We start from the raw sequence: 23,209 nt of genomic DNA on the forward strand, positions 1-23,209 counted from the left end.
CCCCTCGGGACTGTATCTCTGTATGAGTGAGGGTGTTCAAGGTTTTGAAGACATGCAGCATAGAGACTATTCTGATGTCCATCTTACAAGACCACCTCTTGGAGGTACCCATCACTCCCAAGTATGCTGTAGGTGGGCATGTAGTTTAATTTTAGTTAAATGTACTGAAAGGGTAGGTCAGTTGGTCAGCCTGTTGCTCCATTTCTCTTCAAGGAAACTCATGACTACCAGGTACCTGACATTGGCCATCAGGTAGACCAATAGGGAAGAAATATTATTCTCTTGTCTATACACGTTTTGTGTGTGGCTGAGGTGTTTGTCTTATTTGGTGGTTGCATCTTGTGGTGGCTGAGGTGTTTAGTGTCTTATTTGGTGGTTGCATCTAAGAAAGTTTGGCATGTACAATCAGCACCATCAGAATTTACACACATTATATTCATGCACAAAACAACAAAATTAGACTTCATGTTGAAGACCTGCAAACTTTTAGCACTTGGTGGATCCACCCTTATTCTTCAAGCAAGACCTTAGGCGACATGGAGCAGGGAGAGCAAGATTTTGGAGAATGGATGGGAAGAAATTAGCCCAGATGTTTTGAAGGGCGGCAATAAGTTTTGGCACACTTGATGTGTCATGCTTCCTCAACTGGGCTTTCATCAAAGCCCACAAATTTTCTTTTGGAGAAAGGTCAGGATTGTTGCCAGGCAAATCCTTTATATATTCAATTCCACACAATCCAGCTATTAATTTTGCTCTGTGAGCAGATGGCCCATCCTGCTGGTACACTTCACTTGGACAGGTGTCAAAGCAGTCCTCAAGATGGTCTGCCAAGAGCTCCAGGTACCTCTCCTTAGATGTAATGTTCTTTGGTAAGACTATGACTGAGGGTGTTTGACAGTCCCCTTGCTGTACCTGGGGGTAGAGGGATCTTGATCACTGCATAGCCTTATCTTTGCTCCTCGGTTGCTAGTGATGGTAAAGGTGGCCTCATCAGACCATAACATTTCCTACCACTTGTCCTGATCCCAGGCAAGGTGTTTCAGGCAAAAATGAATTCATTCATCATTGCCTGGCTGTAATAATTCGTTTTCTTTGAGGTGTGCCGTACTTATACCCAAGGTCATTGTGGAGGTGACCCTGCATGGTCCTCAGAGACGCATTGGCCAGCAGTTGAGGGTTTGTGCTTTAATTCTTTAGCAGAATTGTGAGGTACCCCCATCAACTTGGCATTGATGGACCTTCAAGGTCCTAAGTGTAGTCACGCAAACTCAAGGCCTTTTTCTTCATAGCTCTGGGTCAGTGCTGCCAATGTCATGGAAACACTTTGTCCACTTCTGCACAGAATGCAGTTAAATACCAGTGATGCTTGACATTCTTTTGTAGACTTTCTTCCCTTTACTAGGGCAGCAGTACTTGCCAGTTGGTCCTTCAAGACCTTTCCCAAGCCCATTTCTCAATGGGCTTGTTCTTATGTAATAGCATAGAGGGATAAGGGAGGAAAAACATGCGAATTGCAAAGAAGAGCAAAACCCATTCGTCTGCCACAAAGGCCAATTGTGATTGATCTACTTATGGCTGCATGGCGACATCCTGGGCTTCTGTAATGCTGTCATCCAGCCTCTTCTGGTAGCTTGGAAGACATGGATGGTGGCTGCATCAAAGTCTGGCCAGGTGGACTCTCTCCTTTCATGGGAGAGAGGATTCAGAGAGATGGGTATCGGGGTCTGGCATGCAGTGATGAATTGTCTTTTAGTTTGTCACTGGAGTAGTGAGTGATATGATTATGGATATACTTCTGGAGGGTGGTGGTTGTGGAGGGAGAGGAGAGAGTATTTGCATGCACATGCATATACCAAGGACTGTTTCCTCCATACAAGAGAGGTAGTCAAAAGTCAAAAGGAATAATTCCACTCCACTCCCATTCACCACCCCTCCCTCCCTCTTTCCTTGTCTCCTCCTGGATGACTGGTATTTGTATGCAATATAGGTATTTGGTTGTTTAGAGGTTTCTTGATGTGTGTGGGTGTTCTACTATGTACTGTAGTGGGTGTGCTGTGTTTGTGTGCCTCTCATATCAAGGTGGTCCTTGACTTTGAGGACTTTAATTTCATTGTTTAAATGGTCTGTAGTTGTTGTATTTGTGCAGCCTGTAATTATCTTAGGGCTGTTTTGTATGATCTATATGGTGTTGTAGTGTGTCTTAGTGAGATTAGGCACCCATGCAGGGATCGCATAATTCATCACTGAGTGTATACATTGTATACCACAGTCATAGTTTCTTTGTTTTGTCTGAATGTTGTTCCTGCAATTGATTTAAGTGCATAAAGTCTAGGTGTGTATTTAGTCCATAGCGTTGCACCTCTGACACACCAATTTTCCAGTCATATTTGAACCACTATTTTATGGGTGGTCTTTGTCATCAGAATTGGTACAAGGCATGATGCACCAGTTCTGGTAGCACTGACTGTACATATGTTTTACTTCATTATCACCTGTGTCCAGAAAATTGAAGGCTAACGAGTAAATCACTCTGAAGAGGTGCCATATAAATAAATAAAAAGTTGGTATGCAGCTACAAAAAGTGCTGCCTGGTATATAAGAGCCTATAAATTAATTTTACGTAGATTATTTAAACTTATCAATATAATAGTTGAATGGATGTGTACATATGAGCTGACTATGTAGTTTAATTATTTTTTAACTTAAGTGTAAACAATGTCTACAGGTGGAAAGTCAATTGCACGAGATCAATCCAACAGCATTAGATGAAGCCACACTCTTCAGCTCTCGCCAGCAGCTCTTGTTTCCAGTAAGTTAGTCTTTGTTTTATATTAGTGTGCATGTCTCTCTCTCTCTCTTTCTCTTTCACTCTTTCTCTCTTCCTTTCAAAAATATGTCCAGTGTGTGTATTAGTTGTCAATTCCAAAATGCATTGCACTCTATTTTATTTTCTTCTTGTTTGTATGCCTGACATTTGACAAACAGCTAATTAATACATTTTCCCTCTAAAACGGGAATTCCTTCACTTCCCAGATATTCTTCAACAATTGTCACTTGCACATCTTTCTGGGTGTTAAGGATTTAAGCTTGTACAGTTTGATCTATTTTTTTGTTTGGCTTTGTGTAATTATATTACACAAACTTCTTTTCCAGTACTCCAAGCAACAGAAAAAAATTGATATTGACATGGTAGGAGCCCTAGTGTTGGAAGTTGTTCCACAGAACTCTTGTCTTGTGTTTTGTCCAACAAAGAAAAATTGTGAAAATGTTAGTCAAGTCATCTGCAGAATACTACCAAAGTAAGGGTTTTTGTTTTTCTGATGAAGAGTATTATTTTCTTAAATTATGAACATATAAGTCATACCATAGAATGTTGTCATCCATTTTCTAATAGGATTACATTTGGCTGCTCAGGGCCCTAAGGAGGTTCAAGCACAAAGAGAAGTTAGCGCTGTATAAGGCTCTTGTTGAAGAGGGAAATGGGGCTGTTTGTCCAATTTTGAAGAAAACTCTGTCCTATGGTATAGCGTATCATCATTCAGGTGAGAAAGACCCTGCATATTTTTTATCAATGCATCTGTGTTACTTGTATATATGTATGCAAAGGAAATTTTTATTTTCATTCACTTAGGATGTCAATCCCGTTAATAGAAGTAAAAGTTAAGAATTATGAAAAAAGTTGACAACTTGCTGAAAAATAGTTTCAAGTGTTGGTAACAATGTCCCCAAGTTTTAAACTGAAACAGCAATTTTTGCTATGAATAATTAACATTTCAATATAAATATCATATGCTGGCAACCCTTTGCTTACATGTAGCATCAGAACACATGTATATATCTGCCTTGTTATTATTTTGACCACAGCTTTGCTCCTTTTTTCTCTTTTCTTTTCTTTCTTTTGTTTGTCCTTTTAGATAATATATTTGGCAGCAACTCTGGTGTGTGTGTGTGTGAGAGAGAGAGAGAAAAGGAGGAGAGTGCATCAGTTCCTGCCACAACATGAGTAGGGACGCACATGTGGTCCATGTGGCTGTGTTGATATTTACTATGCACCCTATTTTCTTTGCTTCCACTTGGTTTCAAACAGCCTAAAAACACGTACAAGTGTTTGCAATACCTGGACCATTGAAGCAGAAGAGGGATGCAGCAGAGAAGGGGGAAAACCAGGCATAAGTATGAAGAGGAGAGAGCTAGTGTTGTCACTCCCAGCCTATCGGCTGTTGCTGCTACACACCAGTGACACCACCCACAACTACACAAGACTTCCGAGACTCAAGTGCATCAAAGAAGCAGAAAGAAGAAGAAGAACAGGAAAAAAGAGGCTGAGACGGCAGCAGCAGAAGGAACACATTCATTTCATGGAAGTAAAGCACCAACACTGAAGATGACACCTCTCCCCTCCCACAACACTATGAAGATCAGAATCAATGCTTTGTATAGCATACATACATACATATACCAAGGCTTTTTCCCCCTTACAAGGGAGGTAGCCAAAAAGGAAAAGGCATAAAATCATTCCCACCCATTCCATCCCTGAATACACTCCACACCCCTCCACCCTCCCTGTGGTGGGGGAAAAGAATACTGCCACCAAGTATTTCCACTTGGATCGTAAGAGGCGAGAAGAAAGGGACGGGGATTGGGACTAGGCATCCTTCTCCTTGTAGCCCCACAGGGGACATTCCTAAAAAAATTAAAGGCTTTGTATAGCAGCCTAACAAAAGCTTTGCCCAAAAGTCAAGACCCTGAACAAGGTTACTTGAACATATAATGGTTCATAACTGACGGAATGGAAGCTTTATGACAGACAGCAGTAGTAGCATTACTTGCACTAGATAACCGTGAACTTTTGAAAAGCACCCAAGAGTAAAATTGAATAACTAAACCTTCCATTGAAAAAAGAACCCAAAAACTCGATGCCTCGCATTATATATTCATATGACTTTCATCCCACATATAAGAGACCTGACAACAAAAATCAACAAGAAAACAAACATGCTTAAATCCATTGCAAGCAAATCATTTTGGACAATAGGAAGAAACTCGTTACCATCTACAAGCAATTCATAAGAACCACCCGCAGCTACACCTCCACAGTATGGTTCCCACCAATCAGCAACACAAACACAAACTTTACAGACTGGAGCATTAAGAGTTCAGTTCATCATTCCAAGCATTCATGGTATCCTGCAGCACTACATGAGATTTAGTGATGAGCGCAATATCATCAGTATAAGCTAAAGTAGTCCCCTCTGCCTCAAATCTCAATCTCTTCATGCACCTGTCCTTGAACAGCACAAACTGTAATGGAGATATCACACTACCCTGTCCTACACCCTCAGGGTCCATGCTGACACTGTTTCTGTAAAGAAATATATATATGTGTGTGTGTGTGTAATTTACGTATGTGATTTGACTTGGCCAATCTATCCCCACTACTTTAAGGGGATTTTGGTATTTGTATTTGAAGTAGTGTGAAAGGAAGTATGATAGTACTATCTGAAATTAAGGTCTTTTGTACCATGTAGTGTTGGGATATTTGTTGTCACATTAAAAAAAGTGTAACATTATTCTTCTGAAGATTTAGTACTTGATATTTTTTCATACATGATGAATACAAACTTGATACTTTTTTCATACATGATGAATACAAAGGCGAATGTGAATGTTTGAGCTCCAAGTGTTCCTTTATTAAAGATTACATTTGTTGAGTTCACATTATGAACGGTAGCAAAATTCTGATCCTTTAATTCTATATATATATATATGTGTGTGTGTGTGTTCAGTTGATATATCACCTAATTTCTGTTGTTCATTGATTGCAGGCCTTACAATGGATGAACGTCACCTGCTGGAGAAAGGCTTCCTTGATGGTGTGGTATGCTGTTTGTGTTGCACATCAACGCTTGCAACAGGGATCAATTTACCAGCCAGAAGGGTCAGTTGTGTAGCAATATATTATGACAATTAGGGGACCAACAAAGAGTACACCTAAGTCTTAATCCAACACTTGCCATCTGCCACTTATGTGGATGTTTTGGCCCAGGACATAAACCCACTTCAGGAAATGGTCGTTTTGTGTCCTGTGCCCAAAATGTCCACATAAGTGGTGGTCAGTGAGTGCTGGATTAAGAGACCTACATGAACCTATGGGTGCATGTGGTGGTCCTGCAAGATGAACCATGAAACTGCCCTTTTTCAAAACCCACAAACCCTCTTGCATCCATCAGGAGTTGCAGCCCTGAGGGGCTGATGCATAATCTCTAAATTGAGCCCAAGATACATCTCCCATTCTCTCTATCATTGTCAACTGTATTTCTTACTTTTTTGCACATGGAGAACTGATGATCAGCAACTGGTCCCCTTCCCCTACCACTTTCAGCTAATGATATAGAAACTATTCCACACACATTCAACAGTATGGAATTTCCCCCCAAGAGATCTGTGGAAGAACCCAAGAACTATTGCCAGTTGCTGTGGGGGCTGCAGATTTTCCATTCTGAAATTTAAGGTAGTATATAATGACAAGTGAAATGTCTCTAGAAAATTATTCATTTGTATGTTATTAACCAGGGGCAGTGGATCAGGGATGATCCTTCATCCATAAGGAGCAGAGAGGGAGGCAAGGATGGTGGATGGGAGTAGGTGCATGCCTTTTGACTTGGCTACCTCCATTGTACGGGGGGGAAAAAGCCCTTGGTATATAGATAAATGGTGTTGATCTATCTCTGATTATAATTAATATGTTTTTCTCAATCTGAGGAAGTGTCATTTGGAAATTGTTTACATTTGTTATTACATCACTTTATTTCCCATGGAACCTGTGATTGGAACCTATGAAATGTGATCCTACAAGATAGATGTCAAAGAGAAAATCATCTCTCAGTCAGTCATCCTCAAATCCTATACAGGATGTTTGGGATAAATTTGAAATTTTTTCAGAAAAGAAAGAAAAATGTCATATCTTGGCCAAAAATTGATGTATTCTCAAAATTCAAAGTGCATCTCATAGAGGACCTTTTGCCAAATACAGCTCACTCAAAGAAGCCACCATGGCCTCCAGGTGGGACCTAAACCTTCAAGAGGTGCCTGAACACCAGTTTGATCCTGGCAATCAGCTCATCCTTGGTGTTGCAGGCGGTATGATTGGTGTCTTTTTGAACAGCACCACACACATAATAGTCCATGGGGTTTCAATCAGGCAATTTGGGGGGAGGCAGATGTTGGGACTGGTGAAGTTATAGAAGTTCTCAGACAGCCACTTCTGGATTTTCCCGGACGTGTGACACGAAACTGAGTCCTGCAGCCACCCTCTCCACCCAGCACTTGACAACAGTGGACAGCAACTCAATATAGCCATCTGAAGTGAGTCTGAGTCCCTCTTCAAAGATGTGGGGCAGCATGACGTGGCCTTCGCTGGAAACACACCCAAAGACCATCACAGTTTGAGGGAACTTGGTCTTCATGAAGCATGGGACTTCATGCAGACTGTAGGCTAGCCACCTGTTGTTCTGTGCATTGTGCAACTGGTCCTGGCAGAAGTTCTTCTCATCTGAGAAGAACCAGAGCATCCCCAGCTCGACTGGGTGTTTGACCTTGTTGAGGAGTTTCTTGGCTTTCATAAGGCAGTTCTCTTGGGCCTTGGTGGTGAGTAGTTGGCCCTTGCACCTCTTGTATGAGGAGTAGTGAAGATCCTCATCCAGTGCTTTCTTCATGGTCACCATTCCAACCCCTATTCCTCTCGCCAAGGTCTGCATTGCCTTGCCTAGATCTTGCAGCATCTTTTTTTGTTGCTTCTCGACAAATTTCCTTGTGCAGACAGTCAGAATACCTGCTAGCCACTGCTTCCACATCTCCTTTGCAATTCTCCAGCTCACATCTCACAGCCTTCACGGTATTCAAGGAGCACTGAAATGCAGCTAAGTTTTTGGAATTTTTTAATCTGGCGCAGATCATCATGATGCAGGTCACTCTCTTCCAATATTCCAGTACTTCCCAGTTGTCCATGCTAGTTCTCACACCCACTAATAGTATGCAGAATCAGGTATCCATTGCACTTTACTGCTATTAAATCCTTCATATGGTTCTGAAATGACAGAAAATAAAAAATGATCAAATTTATCCCAAAGACCATGTATGTAAACTCACCTTTATATGGAGTTGCACATCACTCATTTTCTGGAACAGATAGTTCTTTGTATTAGTCAAGTGTTTTCTTCCTCCAACCAACCAGTGACATACAAACCAACCCACTCAACTACAACACTTTTCTTCCTGGTGAGATCTGTGGGAAGGGGACCAATGACTAATACCTCATCTTTGTCAGGAGGTGCTTACAAATGGTCTCCAGATATAGTCATGAGAGAAAAAGAGAGTTGTGTGTGGTGGGGACTGACCTACATATTACAACACAGACAGCAGTGTAATGTTTCTTTCTAGTAGCCTTTGGGAAAGCCCAAGGACCACTGCAAGTCACTATTCAGCTATGGGTATCCAGTGAATGAAACTCCTGGGAAGGTATTGTCATTTATGAGAGAGCCTAAAGATTTGCTTGTTACTATGCAGCTTCAGTTTCTGGTCAATGAAAGTTATGAAACTGTTGTCATCGTTTTTCCCTCTCCAGGTAATCCTCCGATCACCGTACATTGGAATAGAGTTTTTGTCAAGAACAAGATACAAACAGATGGCAGGACGAGCAGGTAGAGCAGGCTTAGACACGTATGGGGAGAGCATCCTGATTGCTCAGCCTCATGAGATGAACTTGGTAAGTGAATATTCCAGAGATGATTACTGTCATTATAAATCCAGAGATGATTACTGTCATTATAAGAGAGAGGGTGGAGGGGTGTGGAGTGTATTCAGGGATGGAATGGGTGGGAATGATTTTATGCCTTTTCCTTTTTGGCTACCTCCCTTGTAAGGGGGAAAAAGCCTTGGTATATGGTATGTATAAATCCTTGATGACTTCTACAGTACTTTCCATGCAAGTGTAAACAATGTATTTTAACAAAACCAGGTTATGAATATGCTGACGTCACCGATGGAACGCTGCACTTCATCTTTACTTCTGGAGGAGGAACAGGGTTTTGCTTCTTTGATCTTAAGCACTGTGGGTCTTGGTTTGGCCAAGACACACAGTGATCTCATGTGTCTGTTGGAGCATACGTTACTCTGGCAAAACACAGTCATTATAAGAGAACAAATGAAAGAGAAGGCAGGTATTGAAAATATTTGTTTTAAGTATGTAAAGATTACTGCATTAGTACATTGTTTGCAAATCTAACCCAGCAGATCCTATAGTCCATAGTAAATGCTACAAAACATAAAAGTACTGGCATTTGTGTAAATGAACGACACTTTTCCCATGTGTCTTAAAACATAGATGACAAGATTTCAGTAAATTTCCAAACAGGCAGCCAAATCCAGTGACATAAAATAAGTACATCTCCAAAACTAAGAAAATGTGCAATGATGGGCTTCAAAATACAATACTCTCTTCATTTTTTCCATGCACAGTCTCATTAATCCAAATCCATAACATATCAAAACATGCATATTCAGACAATCTGACTGGATAACACCACAAGTCTTAGATTCCATTATCATTATTTCAGGTTGCAGAAAAAGTGGAACAACTTTGTCAGCTTGATTTAATGTTTGTTCAAAAGACACCTAGTTCTCAAACTGACCATGGACATAGTAGTACATCAAGTTTAGACAGCTCGCTTGGTAGCCCTACTGCAAGTAAGGAACTTATTATCAGCAGGCTAGGGAGAGCTGTTATACAGGGTAAGTTATTAACCTTAAAATATGAGTCATACCATTGTTAATATTGATCATATTTCTAAAAAAAAAAATCTTAATATTCAATGGCTATCTCTTAACAATTATTCCCCCTCAGGTAATGTTGATATAAGATATGCAAAAGTATTATATGAAGAATTGTGTTCTGCACAAGAGAGTGTGGCAGTAGGGAATCATCTGTACCTGATATACTTGGTTGTGCCGTACAATGTCACAGAAAGCATCAGACCTGTCGCTTCAGTCCTACATTCTCAGGTAAAATCTGGAGGTACTCGTTATCTTTAAAGTTAGGCATGGTACTTAACAGAGCATCCCGTTCAAGTCTCAGCCGGATGTCTAAGCGGGTACCTAGAGCAAAGGTTAATATGGAATAAATTGTGTTCAAGCTTTGAGAAGTTGTGAATACATTCCTTTAACAACAGTTTGTTTCTGGCCAATGATGACTTTCTGCGCGACCTATTGCAGTAAAACATCTGGTTCATTACTGGGTTTTTACTCAAAATGAGGACTAGGTTTTCAAACTGAGGCATTTGACAACAGGCATGTACACAGGAGGGGGGTTGGGGTGCTTGAGACTGAATATTTATCACATATATTGTAAAATTCTTTGTGGTTCTTTGTGTGTTTGTCCATATATAGCCTATATGGCATTGCTTTTCTTCTTCTTCTCCAGCTGAGCCCCAGCCCATCTGAAATTCTGTGGACATCACTGTTTGATTAAGTTGATACAGTATGTTTCTTTGTAATATATGCAGTAGATCAAAATATGTTCATTTATATCCATTTTGTTTTCAAGTACATGAAATTGAATACAGAAGAAAATGAGGTAGCTAGACACCTGGGTATTACAGAAGTTGCTGTTGTCAACCACTTAACAGGACAGAAGAACAAGGTGAGCCATATAGTGATTCAGTTTTGATGTCAGAGGTGCTTCACTTATCTGTTCTTCCACAAAGTAATTTTTCTTTTTGCATTGTTTATTCAGGCCCTAAGGGAAGGTGTCTTGGCACGGTTTTATATTGCTTTACTCCTGTACAATATATGGAAAGAAAAAGACGTATGGAAAGCAAGTGCTGAGTTCCAGGTTCACCGAGGCATAGTTCAGCAGATTCTCACTTCATCTGCTGCCTTTGCAGTTAGCATATGTCACTTTTGTCAGGTAAGTGCTCTTTAGGAAGAAATGTTGCACTGCTTTCTGTTTTGTATTAGTGTAAGGGATTTCTCCCAGTCTTCTCTATTTTCTGCATGAAGGGACAGAGGGGTCACTAGTTACGTGTAACGATCTTGCTTTGGACATACAGTTGTCTTGCTGCATTGTTTCTGACCCAGTGCAGTGGGCAGAATACACTGATGTCCCTTCATCCACAAGGTTCTAAGATGAGAGGGAGGAAAAGGTGGTGAATGGGAGTGGATACGTGCTTTTAGACTCTGCTACTACCCTCATAAGTGGGGAAAAAACCCTTGGTATATAGATAAAGGTAGATAATGTTTCTTTGTCACTAGATAGCAGGAAGAGGAGAAGAGTTGTTGGTTGTCAGCTCTGTTTATGTGGAAAAATAGGGAAGAAAATCATAATTGATATGGTTTGACCACATAGGTAATGGAAGTGTGGGTGTTGAAAGGATTTTGAAGCTGAGTCACCATAAGATTCTCTAACATTTCTCATGCAGAACAACTACAGCCAGATATCCATCATTGATTTATATGTACTTGTTGAAGAAAGTTTTTAAGGAAATGCAAAGTAATTAGGGCGAAAGACTTGTTCATTTAGTCTCCATGAGAATCTTGTGTATAGTTGCTGATTAAGTGAAGCACCCTTCATGTGGATGCCCTGTGTCTTGCTGCATTGCTTTTGACCCAGGGCAACGGACGGAATACAGGGATGACCTGTCATCCATGAGGAGCAAAAATGAGATTTTTGCAGACCCACACTTGACCAAAAAGCTGGAAAGCAAAGAGGAAAAAAACAAGAACTTGTATTGTTAGAACAGAAGATACAAAACATAATATATAATAACCTATGCTAATTCCAGACGTCCACAAAATTTTCACTGAATTATTTGGTCTGAACCAGTAGTTCTGAGTAGATTCCAGTCACAGATTTGACAGTAGTGAAGGGGTAATGGATTGATTGAGTGAATGCATCATGATATGAAATCAAAAGAGTGAAGCAAGGAAACTTAGAAATAATAAACAGTGTAGGTTAAGACTTCTTATTAAGTTGTAAGAAGTCTACTTTTTCATTTAGGAATGTCCCCTGTGGCACTACAAGGAGAAGGATGCCTAGTCCCACTCCCCGTCCCCTTCTTCTTGCCTCTTACGATCCAAGTGGAATACTTGGTGGCAGTATTCTTTTCCCCCACCACAGGGACTATAAGAGAGTGGATATAAGAGAATGGAACATAAGAGAGAAGGAGTTTGAATGTGTTTGAGATGAGGTGTGAGAAGTATGATGGGGGTTACTAGGCTAGATAGAGTAAGAAATGAGGAGGTGAGGAGAAGAATGGGGGTGGAAAGGGAGTTGTTGTTGTTGTTGTCGTTCCCTAGACTGTCTGTCCGAGCAGTCCCGTCTCCCCAAGGAATGCCATAGCCAAAACTGGGTTTTCCCACAAATCCTTTATAGAGCATATGTTGTGTTGTTTGCATGCATGATTGTGTATAATGCAGTCTTCCATTATGTGTTGTATGGTATGGGGTGAAGTGGTACATCCTGGGCAGCTGTTCACAACGCGGTCATCCAGCCTCTTCTGGTAGCTTAGAAGTGCTGGGTGGTGACCGCACCGCAGTCTGGCCAAGTGGACTCTGTCCTTTCGTGGGAGAGAGGATTCAGAAGGGTGGATATCAGGGGGTCTGGCATGCAGCAGTGTGTTGTCTTTCAGTGTGTTAACCCCTTCCATACGGTGCCGCACACGTAGGCGTCATGAGGAGCAAGTGGATTCGCGACGCTGCCACATCGGCGTCTTGATTATATTTATTGTAGTCGCCCCTGTGTTTTTACATTCTCCCAAATGCGCCCTGAATCCCATTCTCTGTGGTTTTCAAAATTCGCGGGTAAAAGGGAGAACGATCGATATAAGCCGTGACTATATTTTATGATGCGAGTATTATTACGACACGTCGTACGGCTGGCATTGGCTGCTGCCCGCGAGATTTAAGTTCCGTACCGAAGTGGTTAATGGAGCGGTGAGTGATATGATTATGAATATGTTTCCGGAGGCTGGTATTTGGTGGTTGTGGAGGAAGAGAAGAGAGTATCTGTGCGTGATAAAGGTCTTTGGGTGTTGTTTTAATGTTTCTTGGTGTGTGTGGGTGTTCTGCTATGTAGTGTAGCGGGTGTGATGTGTTTGTGTGCCTCTCATGTCGAGGTGGTCCTTGACTTTGAGGACTTTTGTTTCATGGTGTAAATGGTCTGTAGGTGTTGTTTTTGTGCAGCCTGTAATTGTTTTTAGGGCTTTGTTTTGTATGATTTGAAAGGTGTTGTGGTGTGTCTCACTGAGATTAGGAGCCCATGCAGGACTCGCATAATTCAACACTGAGCGTATGCATTGTTTGTATATTGTTATATTAGTTTCTTTGTTTTGTCCAAATGTTGTTCCAGTGATTGACTTAAGTGCGTTAAGTCTGGGTGTGCATTTGTTTTTTATGTTTGTGATGTGTTGTTTGAAAGACATGGATGTATCGTATGTTACACCAAGAATTTTTGGTGTGTTTGTGTGTGGTATTAGAGTGTTGTTGATGTAGAGATGAGGTATGTATTTGTGTTCTTTTGTCCAGTTGGTGAGAAGTGTTGCTGTAGATTTGGTTGGAGCTATTTTGAGTCTGTAATGAACCATGTGTTGAGTGTGTCAAGGTATGGCTGGATTATTTCTGCAGCTTTGTCTGTGTTACGATGTGTGCATGTGCAGGTACTCGTTATCTTTAAGGTTAGGCATGGTACTTATCAGAGCATCCCGTTCAAGTCTCAGCTGGATGTCTAAGCGGGTACCTAGAGCAAAGGTTAATATGGAATAAATTGTGTTCAAGCATTGAGAAGTTGTTGTGAATACATTCCTTTAACAACAGTTTGTTTCTGGCCAATTATGACTTTCTGCGTGACCTATTGCAGTAAAATATCTGTTGGGGGCCAAACGGCAGCAACCACCCCTGGCCATCAGCTCTACGCAGGTGGCACCGATCCCCAAGAGGAGCTACGCCTACCTTGGGGAGTACCACAATCCTTTTTCCCAACATGGAAAGGGAGTTGGGAGATAGGGTTGATGAAAGAGTATTAGGATGGTTTGGACACATGGAAAGAATGAGTGAAGAAAGACTAATAAAAGAGGTATGGAAGGCAGATGTGTAGGTAGTGAACATGAGGGGACGTCCTAGGATGAGGTGGATGGATGGGGTGAAGGGGGCTTTGGGGAAGAGGGGAATGTCTGTTGAGGAAGGACGGGAGAGGACAGAAGACAGGGGTGAATGGAGAATGGTTGTATATGGATGATGTTGTGATGCATGAGGTGGAATGGGGAGGGGGATGGGGGGTGAGGTAGTATGTGTGAACAAAATTTGACGCAGCCTGAAGGGATTTCTCCCCGTCTTCTCCTTTTATGCATCGGGGGACGGAGAGGGGGGGTCGGTGATTTAATGAAGTGGCCTTGCTGTGAATGTGCTGTGTCTTGCGACACTGCTTCTGACCCAGGGCAGTGGACAAGGTGCAGGGATGACCCGTCATCCAGGAGGTGCTAAGATAAGAGGGAGGGTGGAGGGGTGTGGAGTGTATTCAGGGATGGAATGGGTGGAAATGATTTTATGCCTTTTCCTTTTTGGCTACCTCCCTTGTAAGGGGGAAAAAGCCTTGGTATATGTATGTATGTATGTAAGAAGTCTTAACTTACTGTTTATAATTTCTTTCAAGTTTCCATGCTTCATTCTTTTGATTTCATTTCATGTTGCATTCACTCCATCAATCTATTGCCCTCTTTCTACTGTCAAATCCATAGCAGGAAACCAGCCAGAACTATGGAACCCAGAACAGAATGGATTATATGAAGGGGTGATTGTGCTGACAGCACTGTATGAGGCAGAGACTTGGAATTTAAGAGAGGCAGAGAGGAGTTTAAATGTGTTTGAGATGAAATTTCTGAGAAGTGTGGTAGGGGATACAAGGTTGGATAGAATGAGGAGGTGAGGAGGAGACTGGGAATGGAAAAGGAGATGGCAGATAGGGCTGATGAAAGATTATTGGGATGGTTTGGACACACGGAAAGAATGGGTGAAGAAAGATTAGTAAAAGAGTTGTGGAAGACAGAGGTGGATGGAGTAATCTTGAGGGGATGACAGAACAAGATGGGTGGATGTGGTGAAAAGGGTGTTGAGCTAGGAAGGAAGAAGGCGGTGTATAAGTGATAATGTGATGCAAGGAAGGGAGGGGTGGATAGGGAGTTCTTGTTGTTGTTGTCGTTCCCTAGACTGTCTGTCCGAGCAGTCCCTTCTCCCCAAGGAATGCCACAGCCGAAACTGGGTTTTCCCACAAATCCTTTATAGAGTGTATGTTGTGTTGTTTGTGTGCATGATTGTGTATAATGCAGTCTTCCATTATGTATTGTATGGTATGGGGTGAAGTGTTACATCCTGGGCAGCTGTTCACAATGCGGTTATCCAGCCGTAAATGATATTTTGACAGCATGAAGGAATTTCTTCCCATCTCTTTTTCTGCATGAGGGGACAGAGAAGGGGTCTTTGATTAAATGAAGTGGCCTTGTTGCGGATGTACTGTGTCTTGTTACTGTACTTTGTTTTTGACTTAGGGCAGTGAGTAGGATACAGGGATGACCCTTCATCCCCTGAGGAGCAAAGATGAGAGGGAGGAAGGGTGGTGGAATGTTAGTGGGTATGTGCATTTTGACTTTGCTACCTCCCTTGTAAAGGGGAAAAAATCTTTGTGTATAGATAGGTTGAGAATACAGAAAATACTGTGATTTTTGTAAACCTGGTAAAATTGAAGGAGAAATTCAAAGATGTTTAAATTGTAATTTTATCAGAATCCATGCAATTTGTAGGATTGTGTCAAAACTCAATGGGAGAGATGTATTTTGTTACTGATGATACCAAATACTCCATATTTAATGACAACAACACACTAAAGAGGAGTAACCATAGAGGAATCTGAGGAGGGATAGCAGAAGTTCTATTTATTGTTCTCTTTTTTACTGGAGATAAATCCACAGTCATGAAACATTGTGTGACTTATTGAGGTCTCACTGAAGCCCCAATATTGGCAGCATAAAACTTTTGCAGTCAGTTGTCCATTACAGATATAATGTGAGGCAAAGCTTGAGTAATATGGGCACAGCATAATGTCCCCCAAATATCGATTTTGTTTGTTTATTACATGGGGATTGGAGATGGTTAAAGATATAGAGAAAAGTGAAGTGGGAGATGAGCTAGTTGTTTTTTGTGGATGTTAATGCAGTTGTGGCAGGGTCAGAGGAGGGGAGATTAAGGCAGTTAGTGATGGAGTTTAGGAAGGTATGTGATAGAAAGTTGAAGGTAAATGTGTGAAAGTAAGGTAATGAGATGTACAAGGGGAGAAAATGGCAGTGATTTGGGAGTAAGTCTTAAAGTATTTGGTGTCACATGTTGCAGGAAAGGAAGAGTTGGGATGGAGGTAAATTGTAGATTAAAAGAAGCAAGTAAATGTCTTACGGAATTGAAAAGTGTCACAAGAAAATTGCATCTGGGAATGGATGCAAAGAGCATGAAGGAGTGATTGTGCCTGCAACACTGTATGGGGCAGAGACTTGGAATTTAAGAAGTAGAAAGGAGAAGTTTAAATATGTTTAAGATGAAGTATCTGAGAAGCATGGTAGGGTTACAAGTTTGAATACAGTGAGAAATGAGGAGGGGAAAGAGAGCTGGCAGATAGTGGTAATGTAAGAATATTGGGGTGGTTTGGACACATGGAAAAAATAAATGAAGAAAGATTAGCAAAATATGTTTGAAAGGCAGAGGTGGACAGAGTGAACTTTAGGGGACAACTGAGGACGAGATGAATGGATGGGGGTGATAGGGCCTTGGAGCAAGAGGTGGATGTATGTTGATCAAGGAAGGGAGAAGGCAGGGATAGGGGTGAGTAGAGAACAGTTGTGTATGGATATTTTGATGCAGCCCGTAGGGATTTTCTCCCCATCTCCCCTTTTTTCTATGGTTGTCAAGGAAGGAAGGGAGAGGGATCAGGGAGGTGTGGAATGGTTGTGTGTGGATAATATTTTGACCCAGCCCGAAGGGATTTCTCCCCGTCTCCTCTAATTTCTGCATGAGAGGATGGAGAGGGGGGTCACCATCTAAGTGAAGCAGCCTTGCTGTGGATGTGCTATCTTGCTGCATTGCCTCTGTCCCAGGCATCCACAAGGAGCTAAAATGAAAGGAAAACAAGGGTGGTGGTTGGGAGAGGAATGGATGTGTGTCTATGACTTGCAACCTCCGTCATAAGGGTGAAGAAGCCCTTGATATATAGATAGGTAGGTTACAAAATTACAACACATTTGAAGCTTTTGTATTGTAGCGATGCTACTATTGGTGAAGAGAAAGTGGTTTTGGGTGAGTTTGTCTTCCTTTATTGTAAAGTACAAGTGAACTGGTTTTACATGCGGCGGGAACCACTATACAGGTATATACCGCATGGGTAAGTTACCCGTGGTGCGTAATTACATAATTGCTCTGGGTCAGGTTAGGTCGGGTCAAGCAGGGTCACACTGGCAGAGAAGCGTCAGGTCATGTGCAACCATGCACACTCCATGCCACATGACTGTCGCTGCTGTACAATATCATCATATAATGAAGAAGCTTCATTTCATGTTCCACCTAACTAGGTACAGAAAAAACTATAGAAACCTGTAGTTATAAAATACATTCGGGATATATTAGCACTAGTTTAAATATTGTCTTATTTCACCTCCCCTTGTCACTGTCACCACTGTCAGACCTCTCCCTCTATTCTATTAGTAGTCACTTAATTTCCCCTCACGTCTTTTCTTATAAGTATCCAGTAGTTTTCCAGTACTTTTTAAGCAGTAGGCCCCATGCCTAGTTTCCTTTAGTCTCACTAGTTTCCAAGTGCATTAGGCCCCTTGCCTAGTTCTTGTCATGTACTTCAAATCAGTCCTGGGGTAAAGAAATTGCACTTTTCTTCTTTCACTGTAATTTCACAGTCTTGTTACACTCAGGATCTCTCTCTCTCGTCTCCCCACATCGTCTCTCGAGATCCCCGTATCCTACGCTAAGCTACCTTCGTCTGACGTCACTAATTTTTCTAATCCAATCTCCTCTGACTTCTCAAATAAATGTCACTCCTTATGGGCGTGACTTTGAATTCATGCACCAATAGTTTTTTTCTCCTTCTCCACCTTGCTCCAATCCGGAAAGCCATTGCAATGCCACTAGCAATATCGTTTACCTCAGCATTAGTCAAACGAAGCTAACCTGCGCTTACAGAGTTTTGATTACATCATCGATTATAAAACAGTCACCACCGTCGGTGTGTTTACATAGACAGAACGACGCCTTGGATGTTATCAAACAGCAGGCAAGCAGGCGTCGAGTCTGAATTGTTGAGTCAGCATTCTAATGCCCTAGTGTTTCCCAAGCTCATTTCCATTCGTACAACTACCGGCCTCTTACACTTAAGATACTTGATTATTCAACAGAGCCCACATTTGTGCCAAATTGGTAAAACATCTGTGTTTTTCAATAGTGGCATCATCTTTGTTGTTGTTAAGGAGTTTACCAACATTTCTATCCTTGTGGACAGTCTTGTGCCACTGTTATTGAAGTTGGTATAATTGTCACAAATTTAGATGGACCAAAGATAAATGTGAGTATGTGGTTGACTATCTTTTTAATCATACTCAAATGGTACAAGAAGATGTATTGAAGAAGAGATCACAAGACTTGAGACTCCACTGGAAAAACAAATTGGTTTGCGGTCAATTAATTGGAATCGTTAGTTGGAGGTGGATAGGACATGTGGAAATTTTTGAAGTGATAATTTAGGTAATCAACCTTTATATTTGAGCAATGGTGATGAAACTACTACAAATACAGTGAGAGAGGCAAGTGATAGGATTTCATACTTAACTGTCAGAGAAGCACATGGCAAAACACTGCATAAAAGACTCATAAAAAGCAAGTCATCTGCATTAAATGATTGTTATTTGAAATTAAATGTATACTTCATCCTTTCCTTGTCTTTTGGATTGCTGGGAAGTAATATCTTTGGGGAAGAGGGGAATGTCTGTTGAGGAAGGACGGGAGAGGACAGAAGACAGGGGTGAATGGAGAATGGTTGTATATGGATGATGTTGTGATTGCATGAGGTGGAATGGGCGGGGGAATGGGGGGTGAGGTAGTATGTGTGAGCAAAACTTGACGCAGCCCGAAGGGATTTTCTCCTCGTCCTCTCCTTTTATGCAATGGGGGGTCGCCGATTTAATGAAGCGGCCTTGCTGTGGATGTGCTGTGTCTTGCGACACTGCTTCTGACACAGGGCAGTGGACAAGGTGCAGGGATGACACGTCATCCAGGAGGTGCTCAGATAAGAGGGAGGGTGGAGGGGTGTGGCGTGTATTCAGGGATGGAATGGGTGGAAATGGTTTTATGCCTTTCCCTTTTTGGCTACCTCCCTTGTAAGGGGGAAAAAGCCTCGGTATATGTATGTATATAATGATGACATCTTTTAGAAGTACTTGTTATGAAGTCAATGATTGTTCATTTAATTGAACTTGAATATTTCCAGGAACTGGATGAGCTGAGTGCCTTCTGTGATGTCTTGCCTACATTTGCTAGACAGTTATCCATATGTGCTACAGAGATAGCAGCACTTGTGGACTTATCAGCAGTGAAAAAGGTTTGTTTACGGCTTAAGAATGATAGATTGTATGTGTACATGTGCATAGAGTTGTGCCATGTCACTATGATTATTCAGCATGTATATTGATGAAGTGGTGAGAGTTGATAAGAGTAGAGGGAAGTAGATGAGCCAGTTGTTTGCAGGTGACACCGCACTTACATCTGAATGGGAGGATTGACTGAAGGAGTTCATGGCAGAGTTTAGGAGGATGTATGAGAAGAGGAAACTGATAGTAAACGTGAGCAAAAGTAAGGTGATGAAATGTGTGAGGGATGATGGTAGTAGTTGGTGTAAAGTGTATGTAAAGGGTGAGAACCTAGTGAAAGTGGAGAGCTTTAAGTATATGGGGTCACATGAAGGGAATGGAAGAGTGGATGTGAATTATTGAAAAAGGGAAGCAAGTAAATGTCTAGGAAGAGGGGTCGAAAAGTGTTGTGCTATGAGAAATGAGTATCTGGGGATAAATGGAGAGAGATAGTGTGAGGGAGTGATTGTGCCCATAGTACTCTATGTAGCAAACTTGGAATTTGAAGGCAGCAAAAATAAAAAGACTAAGCATGTTTGAGAAGTGTGGTAGGTGTCAGTCAATCAATCAGTCTGTTGCCCCTGGTCTCACTTGCAGAAGACCCGTGCCATCCAAGAAACTGGCAACAGCTCTTGGGCGGGATGCAGGGATGACCCGTCATCCAGGATGTGCCAAGATAAGGAGGGTGGAGGGGAGTGGAATATATAGGAAATGGAATGGGTGGGAGTGGTTTCTGTGCCTTTTTCTTTTTGGCTACCCCCCGTGTAGGGGGAAAAACATACATATACCAAGGCTATTTCCCCCTTACAAGGGAGGTAGCCAAAAAGGAAAAGGCATAAAATCATTCCCACCCATTCCATCCCTGAATACACACCACACCCCTCCACCCTCCCTCTTATCTTAGCACCTCCTGGATGACAGGTCATCGCTGCACCTTTGGTATATGTATGTATGTAAGGATATAATGAGAAAAATAAGGTAGGTCAGAGTGGAAGGAGCTTCCTGATAGAGTAAATTAAAGTGCACCAAGATGGTGTGAGCATATGGAAAGAATGAATGACTAGCAAAACAAGTGCATAAAGCATAAGTGGATGGATTGTCCTTGAGAGGAAGACCAATGGGGTGAAAGGGGCAATGGAACAAGAGAAATTGCTGTTGAGCAAGAAAGAATGAGTTCATAGCATAGGAGTTAATGGAGAGCTGTTAATTGGTTAAGAAATGACAGTCCAAAAGGACGTTATTTTCTGTTCCATAATCTTTTTCAAGTGGATGGATGGGAGGAGAGATGTCATCGGGAGTAAACCAGCTGCATCTGTTGGGCATTACAGTGAAACTGCTTTGTCATGCTGACCTGAGCAGTGTGGTAACTTGTGTGTCATAGTACCTAAGAGAATGGATAAAAATTATTGAGAATATGAGTTTGTATTTTCCGAACTGCTGTTTTGCACATTTTATATTATTTGAATCATTTCTTCAGGGTTGTGCTCGCCAGATGTATTCCTGTGGTTACACAAGCATAGCAGATGTTGCTGGTGCAGATCCTGAGGAATTGGCTAAACAGATTGACAATCTCACAGTCAAAGAGGCAGAACAAATTATCTGTTCAGCAAAGGTAAGTTTGGGATATACAGTCAGCACCATCAGAACTGGTGCAAAGCATGATGTCCTAGTTCTGATGGCAAGAAAGAGACCACCCCCTTAAACAGTGGCTCAAATATGCCTGGGCAAATGGCACACAAGAGGTGGGTACAGACTAGCAAGGCCGATGATGTTACGCAGCCTTGAGTAGGTTAGTTATCATTGGCCTTTGTGGTGGACTGATGAGTTTTGCTCTTCTACAAATCACGTGTTTTTTTTCTCCCTTGCCCCTTTGCACTGTTGTGTTCATAATTGAGCTATGGGCTTCGGAAAGGATGTAAGAAGCATGAGCTTACAAGTATTGCTGCCTTGGTAAAGGAAGGAAAGTCTAACAAAAATTTCAAACATCACTGGTATCCCACTGCATTTTGTGCAGAGGTGGACCAAGCATTGCTGTGATGCTGGCGCCTCCAACCAACACTCCCAAGAAAAAGGCCAGGAGGAATTCATAAGACTACACCCAAGACCTTGAAGGTCCTGCAGTGCCAAGGTAAGAAGGAACCTCACAGTTCTGATAAAGAATTAAAACACAAGAACCCACAATTGCTGGCCAATGTGTCTCTGAGAACCGTACAGCATTGCCTCTATGATTACCTTCGGTATAAGTACCACACACCTCAAAGAAAACAGATTATTACAGCCAGATAAAAGAAGAATTGAATTAATTTTTGCCTGAAATACCTTGCCTGGGATCTGGACAAGTGGAAGAAAGTGTTATGGCCTGATAAGACTGCCTTTACCATCACTAGCAACCAAGGAGAGAAAATAAGGATATGCAGTGGTCAAGATACCCCCTTCCCCTGGTACAGTGAGCGGAATGTCAAATACCCTGACTCGGTCATGGTCTGGGGTGCTTTTGGGTACCATAGTGTTGGGAAGCTAGTGGTCCTACCAAGGAATGTTACAGTCAACAAGGAGAGGTACCTAGAACTTTTGGTATACCCTCTTGAGGACTGTTTTGACATCTGTCAAAGTGAAGTGTACCAGCAGGACGGGCCACCTGCTCACAGAGCAAAATTGCCAGCTGGTTGGCTGGATTTTGTGGGAATTGAATATATAAAGGATTGGCCAGGCAACAGTCTCCAATAGAAATTTTTTAGGCTTTGATAAAAGCCCAGTTGAGGAAGCATGACACACCAAGTGTGCCAGAACTTGTTGCCACCCTTCAAAATATCTGGGCTAACTGCTCTCCATCCATCCTCCAAAACCTCTTCCTCTGTTCCCAGTTGTTGCCTCAGGTCTTACTTGAATAATAAAGGATACACCAAGTACCAAAAGTTAGAGAGCCCCCAATATAAAGTCTTCTTGTTTAGTGCATGAATATAAAGTGACTGATACAAAATGACACATGCCAATTCTGATGGTGCTAACTGTGCTTACTAATTTTATATTGAAAATATGTTGCACTAAAACAACTTTTCACATTAACTTTTTCTTTTTCAGGTTCTTTTACAGGGGAGAGACAGCCTGGATAATATTTCCATTGGACCACAGACCTGAGAGGAATTCTATATTGAATGTACATAAATTATCTTTAGTCATCAGCCAAGTATCCTATGTTCAATTTAATATATTCTTTTGTATTTATGTTTTTATAAAAACTTTAAATAAAAGATATAAATAATTATCTTGTATGTTTCTGTACTTGATGTAGACAAAAACAAGGGAATGTCCATGTTTGACATGGCTGTGTGAATATATGTATATATACCAAGAGCCTTTTTCCCTTTACAAGGGAGGTAGCCAAAGTCAGAGGTATAAATCCACTCTTAACAGTTTTCCTCCTATCCCATATATCTGCAATACCGCCTACAGTGCCTTTTCCAAATCCATAAATGCCCAAAAACATCCTT

At 41.6% G+C, this 23,209-nt stretch overlaps 1 protein-coding gene across 1 annotated transcript in view; it reads left to right on the top strand.

Moving 5' to 3' along the window:
• The window catches only part of mus301 (mutagen-sensitive 301), a 34,082-nt gene extending 11,101 nt beyond the window's left edge, over nt 1–22,981 (top strand). The window contains exons 8-20 of the mRNA XM_076199986.1: nt 2,726–2,809; nt 3,154–3,299; nt 3,415–3,542; nt 5,826–5,938; nt 8,624–8,764; nt 9,017–9,214; nt 9,615–9,789; nt 9,902–10,059; nt 10,601–10,696; nt 10,790–10,963; nt 19,580–19,690; nt 21,196–21,330; nt 22,800–22,981. Of these exons, the coding sequence (XP_076056101.1) occupies nt 2,726–2,809; nt 3,154–3,299; nt 3,415–3,542; nt 5,826–5,938; nt 8,624–8,764; nt 9,017–9,214; nt 9,615–9,789; nt 9,902–10,059; nt 10,601–10,696; nt 10,790–10,963; nt 19,580–19,690; nt 21,196–21,330; nt 22,800–22,856 (1,716 nt within the window). The 3' untranslated portion in view covers nt 22,857–22,981. The remainder of the gene's footprint in view (nt 1–2,725; nt 2,810–3,153; nt 3,300–3,414; nt 3,543–5,825; nt 5,939–8,623; nt 8,765–9,016; nt 9,215–9,614; nt 9,790–9,901; nt 10,060–10,600; nt 10,697–10,789; nt 10,964–19,579; nt 19,691–21,195; nt 21,331–22,799) is intronic.
• The last annotated feature ends 228 nt before the right edge of the window (nt 22,982–23,209 follow it).

The sequence above is a fragment of the Oratosquilla oratoria genome, chromosome 16, assembly GCF_046742065.1.
Source record: "Oratosquilla oratoria isolate Oo_2021 chromosome 16, ASM4674206v1, whole genome shotgun sequence".
NCBI classification, from domain to species: domain Eukaryota; kingdom Metazoa; phylum Arthropoda; class Malacostraca; order Stomatopoda; family Squillidae; genus Oratosquilla; species Oratosquilla oratoria.